Raw genomic sequence first — 8522 nt, 5'->3', positions numbered from 1 at the left:
ACTTGTTAATATACTCAGTTGCAACCCTTAGTCCATGACATAAATAACCAAGAACAAACAGGCAGAAGATTTAAAGAAAAAACATATCCCCTGTCAAAAATACAATCACAAACCAAAGAAGCAGGATAGGCTAGTAAAGAGAAGAAGAAACGACATTACTATCGGATCGTACACCCATGCGAACATCATAGGTATATGATTCAAGGGTGATGCTCCCATCCAACCACCCGCGCACTTATCTCTGAATTTTTAAACGAGTTTACACTCCAGCTGCTCCCGACCGATCATCACATCGTTGTGGTGGGAGGGCTTGCGTATCTCGAACCTCGGACCTCCAATAAGAGAAAGATTATCTAAAAGAATGTAAACCATATCTACAATTAAGAACAACAAAAGTGAAATAAACAGTACAAAAGAGGTTCATAATTCTTGCATATTGAATAATCTGATGATTGTCGGGAGAAAGGAACGTTTATGTCTTTGGCTTTTGGTTTTGATGGAGAGAACCCTGTCAATTCTAATAGATGCTGTAATGTGTTTATTGAGGGGATTTTTCTTACAGTTTTTTATTTTGTTAAATGTTCGGAGACAGCACCTTTCAAATAAATATCAAAATGGTCTATCCTATTAGTACATGTTGATGGCCTTTGACTTTGAATAGTTCGATTTAAGAGTGTTATATCAACCATCCTAGTGCTCCCCCCCCCCTCAGACTGATATACAAAAATACAACACACTTTCAATGACTGATCTATAAAACAATGTGCATAGGCTTGGATCGATATTAAAACTAACAAGTTTAGAGAGAATATGAAGCAAATGTCTGTATTTACACGGTTATTTCTCTTGTTTACCACAGCATTTGATTGGGAGAAAATTAAAAGGATTTAAAACGAAGCATTATGATCAATTGCCAGAGTGGTTTTATAGCAGGTATTGATCCTATGGATGCAACTGTGGACTTAATAATAATAATAATAATAATAATAATAAATAATAATAATAATAATAATAATAATAATAATAATAATATAATAATAATAATAATAGATCTTTATTGTCCAGAAATATGTCAATTTCTCATTTAGTTACACTTGTTATAACGTTATATGATAACTATAACATTGAACAGATATTTCACACCTACTTATTTTCTCTCTCTCTCTCTCACACTCACTCTCTGTCTGTCTCTGTCTCTATCTCTCTCTCTCTCCCTCCCTCTCTCTCTCTCTCTCTCTCTCTCTCTCTCTCTCTCTCTCTTCCTCTCTTTCTGTCATGCGTGGGATCTTCACAATATAAACATATTCATTTCATTTTCAATTCGTTACATTTGTGGCAACTCGGCACCAAATATTATCATCATTATCAATTGGTCAATTAATTTAACATTAAATAAATTAATCAGTTAATCAGTCAACGAATCAATCCTTGGTTTTTCTGTACCATATGAAATATTCAACATTTTTATTGCTGATGGAACGAACGTTGATTTATACTTGTTAGTTCTACAATTAATCTGACAAAACCTTCTCCCAGATGGTAAAAGACTAAATTCATGGTATAAAATATGTTTTTTATTGTTGGTAATTGAGAATGCTTTCATTTCTATTGCTTTTCCATGAATTCTTTCTACTCCATCAAGAGGATGGTTTATTATTTTTTGATGCCTCTTTGATAGATTTTGAAATTTTTGATTTATCTTTAAGCCGGCATCCTCCAAACCATATGGTGCAGCCAAACGCAATTACACTTTTAATCAATGAGTCATAAACTCTTAACATAGTTTTCTTCCTTACTTGAAATGTTCTCAATTTCCTTAGGATGTATAATCTTTGGGCAACTTTCTTAGATATTATATTAATATGTTGAGAAAAATTGAGGTTATCAATTGTTATTCCTAAATATTTAAAATATTCAACTATCTCTACATCATTTTTACCGATCTTCACACACTTTAAGTCGTTTTTTTTTTTTTACACCAAACACCTGTTCTTTCGTTTTTTCAACATTTAATTCAAGCTGATTTTGTTTACACCAATCGGTGAATATATTAATTTGTTTGAAATAATTCTTTTCAGTAACTTTATCTTTTAATAAGCCAAGAATAGCAGTATCATCTGCATATTTCACTATAAAACAATTTTCAAAGGATGGTCTACAGTCGTTGGTGTATAAGATGTACAGGATTGGGGAACTCACGCAGCCTTGGGGACATCCGTTCGACAACGTTCTTTTGTTGGAGATATTTTCACCCAATTTTACACACTGCGGTCTATGGGTCAGAAACTCTTTATATCATTTAATAAGGTAGTTTGGAATATCCATGTTGCACAATTTTGAAGCAAAATATCTGTGTTCATGGCATTAAAATCTGACGAAAAGTCGACAAACAGGATTCTGGCGTAATTCGAGGGCGTTTGGTCCAGGAGTTTTGAGATCGAATTTGTGGCGGTTAATAGTGCGTCTTCAACACTGAGATGTTGCTGGTATGCAAATTGGTACGGATCTAGCAATTTCAGGTCATAACATTTTTATAGGAGCTCACATTTTAAATTTTTTTCTAAACATTTCATGACAAGCGATGTAAACGCCACTGGACGGAAGTCGTTCAATACGGTTGGGCAACGCTTTTTGGGAACTGGAACGACAATCGATGTTTTCCAATGTACTGGCACTGATTGTTCATCGATTGACCTTTGAAATAGTTTTGTATAAGGTATAGCCAGTTGTTGGTGACAGTTTTTCACAATAGTTCCGGTAATGTTGTCTGGTCTTGGTGCTTTATGTTCTTTACATCGCCGGAAGAGGGAGCTTACAGTTTCTTCTTCAATATCTGGAGGTGGCTCATTGTTATTTGACAAACTGTTGTGCACAGACGGGAGCCTGTCAAAACGACAGTAAAAATCATTTAATTTGTTGACATCAGTTTTCGTTTTTCCTTGTGAGAATGTTCGTTTCTTTTGGTCTACTCCTCCCATTTGCTTTATCATCTCCCATGCTTTCCTTGCGCAGCCCGATCTCAGTTGTCGCTCCATTTTGTTTTTGTATTCAACCTTTTCTTCTTTTATTGTATTTCTGATCTCCTTTCCCTTTTCAAATTCTAGTTTAATGTCACCACTCATACAGGCAATTTTCTTTTCGTTGAGTATATATTTAAGTCGCTTTGTAACCCATGGTTTATTGTTAGGAAATATCCTAATTTCTTTTTTTTTCCACGCATAAATCCACACAAAATGCAATATAACATGTCACAGTTTCATTCCATTCCCCAATACTGTCTCCTTCTACCATTAATGTATCCCGCTGAGTACAGTCAAAACAGCCGTTCAGTCGTTGGATTGCCTCTTGAGTCCAGATATGCGATATACTACAGTTGGTTTCTCACTCTTTAATTTAGAGATGTACGTCGGTACTAGGTGAATTGTATTATGATCAGATGTGGCTATCGGGTGTTTTCGTAGCGCTTTGTAGTCGTTCTTTATATTGCTATAGCACAGATCAAGCGTGTTGTTTCCTCGTGTTTTGCAGGTGACGAACTGTTCTAGTCCAGCTATGGGCAGCTGACAGTGATTAAAATCACCAACAATAATAAGTGGACTATCGGGGTGACGTAGTAGTAATGACGATACATGCTCATTTATTAATTGGTATGCTTTCTCAATTTTTGCGCTAGGGGGAATATAAATATTAACAATGGTGACAACCCGAAACTCCCGAGGCAAGTAGTGTGGACGTAGAGACAAAGAAAGTAGTTCAATATCAGGAGTGTCGATTTGATCTTTTATATTTACAATTTGACACCATCTATCATTCACGTAAATGCATAGACCTCTCCTTTTGTTTTTCCCTAATGACGTGTCTCTATCCTTTCTGTACAAAGTAAAATTTGCCAAATCAATACTACTATCGGTGTCCATAAACGAAAGCCATGTTTCCGTAAGACAAATAATGCATGCATTTTTATAATCATAATCAAACTTAGAGAGAGCAGTGAGGGAGTCCATCTTATTACGAAGAGATCTAACATTGGAAAGTATTATTGAAGGGAGTGGTGGTTTAGATCCTCGTCTATGAAGTCGGGTTTTCACGCCTCCTCTTTTGCCCCTTTTCCTTATCCCATTTATTTTCTTTATTATTTCATTGTGGGGAAAACGGCTCTCGGTGGTATTGAAAGTAGGGATGGCTTAAGTCGCTTAAGTCGAAGAAGGTCGTCTCGGGAATAAATATAACTGTCGCCATTTTGTTTCCTTGAGTTGACATTGATAGAAGACAATTTTGGGCAGAAGTGTACAATCTGAAGTATAAGCAATATTATTCTTGTAATTCTAAATCATCATGCCACGCTTAATATAATATTAAGCGAAGAATAGGTCTTCAATGAATAAATCGCAAAATAAAATGAACATAGCGGTGCAATTTTGTGTCCGAAGTAAACAGAGCCGCCGCCATTTCGATTTCCTTGAGACAAAAACATTGATACGAACGATTTTTCCGAGGATTTGAAGCAGAACGTTAAAGTTTGAAGTACATACCATTCATTAATACGAACAATCATACAACGATTAATACGTAAATGAGTGATTTGTTGTCATGAAACAAATAAATACCAAATGAATTCATCACATAGGTGTAACTGTGCGTCGCTATTCAGCGCCGCCATTTTGTAAAATAATGGGCAATAGCAATGGTCTATGGTAAATTTTTATATGTCGGTTTAAAGGCAATATCGGTGTTCTTTGGGAAAATTGTATATATGTAGATTTCATAGGCAATACCGATTGTCATACATCATATCTAGAGGTAATCACTCTATTTTCACACATTGCTTGATAAAATTATTAATCATATAGACAAGTTATATGATAAGGTGATCAATAATATTCATAAATTATATGATAAAGTTGTTAATTATATTCATACAATATATGATAAATTTATTGACCACATTCATACATTATATGATATATTTATTGATCACATTCATACATTATATGATACGATTAATAAGCATGACACACATGAAAAGGTTGTTAATTATATTGGCACATATTAAAGAGTTATTAATCATCATAATTATCTTCATCATCATCATCATCATCATCATCATCATCATCATCATCATCACCATCATCATCATCATCGTCATCATCCTCATCCTTCTCCTTATCATCAAAATCATCACCATCAAAATCATCATCATTACCACCATTAGTATCATGAATATCATGATGTTATAAAAAATATAGCTGAATTTTATTCCTCTAAAGAACGTTTTTTTCCCTAACAAACGCAGACGGGATAATGATATGGCTATTCTTGGATATAAACATGGTCGAAGAAATTAGATCAAATTTTGTATCTTACGCGAACAGGGAAAATATGGAAAATGGTCTCCATTCTGGAACAATAATTTCAAGTTCTTTGAATAAATAGAAAAAAAAAATCTCAGTTGACAAAGATTATTTCTCTAAGCATTTATGAATTTGATTATGATTTATTCTATGAACTTTCTAAACTTTGACAACTCTACGATCCCAACATATTACCTTTATGAGGCAGTTTGTCACATCTGAAGTTCAATCTAGGTCAAGGTCATACAGTCTAGCTGCCACACATTTCATTTCATTTATAATTCCACCCATTGATGCTATTGTCCTATTCTGAATAATTCCACTAGTATTGCATTCATAACGCCGTGGTGACAAACCCCTTTACAAGAATGCATATCAAAAACATTACTGTACAAGTGTGTACCACTGCTTCCAGGACAAGTGTCGATGTCATATGAAAGAAACAAATATGACGGATAGAATGCGTCATGTTTGAATTCTGCTCCATCATTGACATCAAGAGGGTCTCCATTTTTGTCGATTAATTTAGTTCCAGGTGGAAATGGAAACCAGCCCGAGCGTTTATATTTCATTGCATAGTTTGCATCCGAGGGGAGTATGAATTTCACTCCAGACAATTTGACAATCTTCTTTTGAACGGATGGCCTTACTAGTAGACTTCGTCATCATGTTGATAGCAATTTGCATTATGTCTTCAAAGGGCCCATCATTACGAAACGCGTTTTCAAACACGTGTTTTACATATTCATCACTTATTGGAAATAAGTCAAACGGAGCATTTTTAAAGTCATGTGACATCTCACGACAAAATTCTCCAACAATAATATTAACATCTTTACCAGAAATGCAGGTTTTAGATAAATATTTTAAAATGATTTGTTGTAGATGTCCAATGAGATCCATATTGAAAATTGTTAAATCAAAGAAGTCCCTGAATTTGTCTGGTTCTTCAAAAGGAGCTTTTAAAATGTAATTGCTATCATTTTGCTCGATGCCAGATTCAAAATAGTTTGATATAAAATCTCGCAAAGTATTGAAGATTAGAAACCAATCATTACTTGATATTTTTTTTCTTCTTTTTCTGGTTTAGTATTTGTATTTACCGTATTGTTTAAAGGGTCAGGTTTCAGAAGATTTGGACTTCCCTTTTCTTTGCTTTGTTCACTGGGGGGAGGAGGGTTTTTTGAACACAACGAAATTGATTGATCTTGAACCAAAGATATCGGTGACAAATTTGCAGAATCAGTTTTGCTTTCTTTTGGTGTCATTAACATTGGGCAACAAATTGTGCCAATCGGTAGGGGAATTGGTGTCCCTGTTTGATAAATAGGTTTGATAGGCACCATCAAATCTTTAACCTCTCCAACAGTAATCCTTTTGCTGCAGCCGTGGGGATGGGATATAATTATCCCCTCAGGAGGGAGTAATAAAACGGGAGTTCCTTGTAATGCTCTCCGAATTCTTTTCACGGCTTCCTGGTCATGTGTAACGCAAAGTGTTCTACATATATCACATTCATATTTCATTGCCTTATAACCTGTATGTAAACCATGTAGCACCTTAACATCTTTTCTGTCGTCAGGCGAATCAAAAAACATTCAAAAGTTGCCGACTCTGCTTCAGAATCATCGTAGATGACATGAGTTGCGGTCATGACTTCAAGTATGGTAAAATCTTGATATGGATTACCCGATTCCTCACATAAAGGGCATGGACATTCTCTGCCCTTTATCTCCTCCCGTATGTCTGTGATAATGCCAGTACCATAGCGTACATTTGTTTTGTCAGAAGAAACAGAGGCCGGACGAGGCAAGAAAGAGTCTGCGTATGCATCATCAGGTCGATTAGGACTGATTTTAACTCTTATCTTAACCGTCAGTTCAATTTTTTAAATTGAATCCATATTTTCTTGTGTTCGATGTTCTTCAGGAAGATGCTCGATGGTGAAGTCGGGCACAGGAATGAACGTGGGATGATCAGGATTCTTTTTACACTTGGAGTAACGCCGGGCTAGTTGATCAGCTTCGTTCCCTTCAAACACACACTCACATTCTGAAATAACTACATATTAAAAGAAGAAATAATTATATAAGGCAATCAATTTAATCGCGATATAAACAAAACATCATTTCTAAGAGCACGTATATAAAGACTTGGAATGTTTTTTTTTGTCTGAATTATCTCATTAAACATCAATAGAAAAAAATAAACAGCTGTGAATCTTGTAAAAAGTAATATAAACTGATTTCAGATTGAAACGATGATGTATACTGAGACACATTAATTACTGGCAAAAATTCAAAAGTCTGTAACTGTTATGGTATTCAAGCTACCTAAGGTTGCATTGTGTTAATAAAAGCATTTTTTTTTACTTTCAAGTATGGTCATAGTCTCCTTATTGGCGAAAATGCCAGATATGTAAGTAATTTTCAAAGAATTCCCGAAAGGACTCTAAAATCAACTATGCACATTTTCAACACCCATTTATTTTCCCCCGTCATCTGAACTGCTTCCTAGTCTACCTCAATGTTTCATCAAACATCGGACAACGTTTGAAAGTTTCTGGGCTAAAATGCCTGTGCCCGTATTACTTTAATCTTCACAGCCAAGCCTGTCTGGACTGGTGTATCTGACATCAATGCTAGGTTAATTCTCATTGGGACTCTGTCAACTTCTCCGATGAAAGTAAATCCATGGTGTATATCCCTGATAGTGGCATGGAAGATTGGGGACGTGATAAAATGAACGGTTTGGAGATAATTATTGTCCCGGAGACTGACCGTTTAGGCAGTGGTGGTTTTATGGTTTTGGCGGGAATCAGGACGGATCTTGTTATCATTCATGGTGGAGTAAATGGTCATGTTAATGTGGACAATATACAGAGACATGTTGTACCGTTCTTTGACGTGCCTCGAGAAAAAACAACAACACTATTTCCAGCAGGACATACGTCTAATGTATCAAGAATATTCACTAGACATGAATTCAAGTGACCACTCATGGGACGAGCTTGGACAGCGAATTTGACATCGGGATGCCAGGAACGTCAACTGGCTGCAGGCAGCTTAGGTTGAGGAAAATCAGGCAATCAAGAAACGGACACAAGATTGACCAGATTAATGAATGGCAAGCGTCGCTAGGCTGATGGAGGCACATCTTGGCATTGAGGTT

General features: G+C 35.6%; 1 protein-coding gene across 1 annotated transcript in view; it reads right to left on the bottom strand.

Annotated features, from left to right (window-relative positions):
* Positions 1 to 1035: 1035 nt before the first annotated feature.
* LOC144956017 (uncharacterized) overlaps positions 1036 to 8522 on the bottom strand; it is a 13993-nt gene continuing 6506 nt past the window's right edge. The window contains exon 3 of the mRNA XM_078886305.1: positions 1036 to 7412. Within this exon, the coding sequence (XP_078742431.1) occupies positions 7240 to 7412 (173 nt within the window). The 3' untranslated portion in view covers positions 1036 to 7239. The remainder of the gene's footprint in view (positions 7413 to 8522) is intronic.

The sequence above is a fragment of the Berghia stephanieae genome, chromosome 10 (assembly GCF_034508935.2).
Source record: "Berghia stephanieae isolate SIO BIC M18660-M18661 chromosome 10, UCSD_Bste_1.3, whole genome shotgun sequence".
NCBI classification, from domain to species: Eukaryota; Metazoa; Mollusca; class Gastropoda; order Nudibranchia; family Aeolidiidae; genus Berghia; species Berghia stephanieae.
Note: the sequence above shows the minus strand (reverse complement) of the source record. Positions and strands in the feature narration are given on the sequence as shown.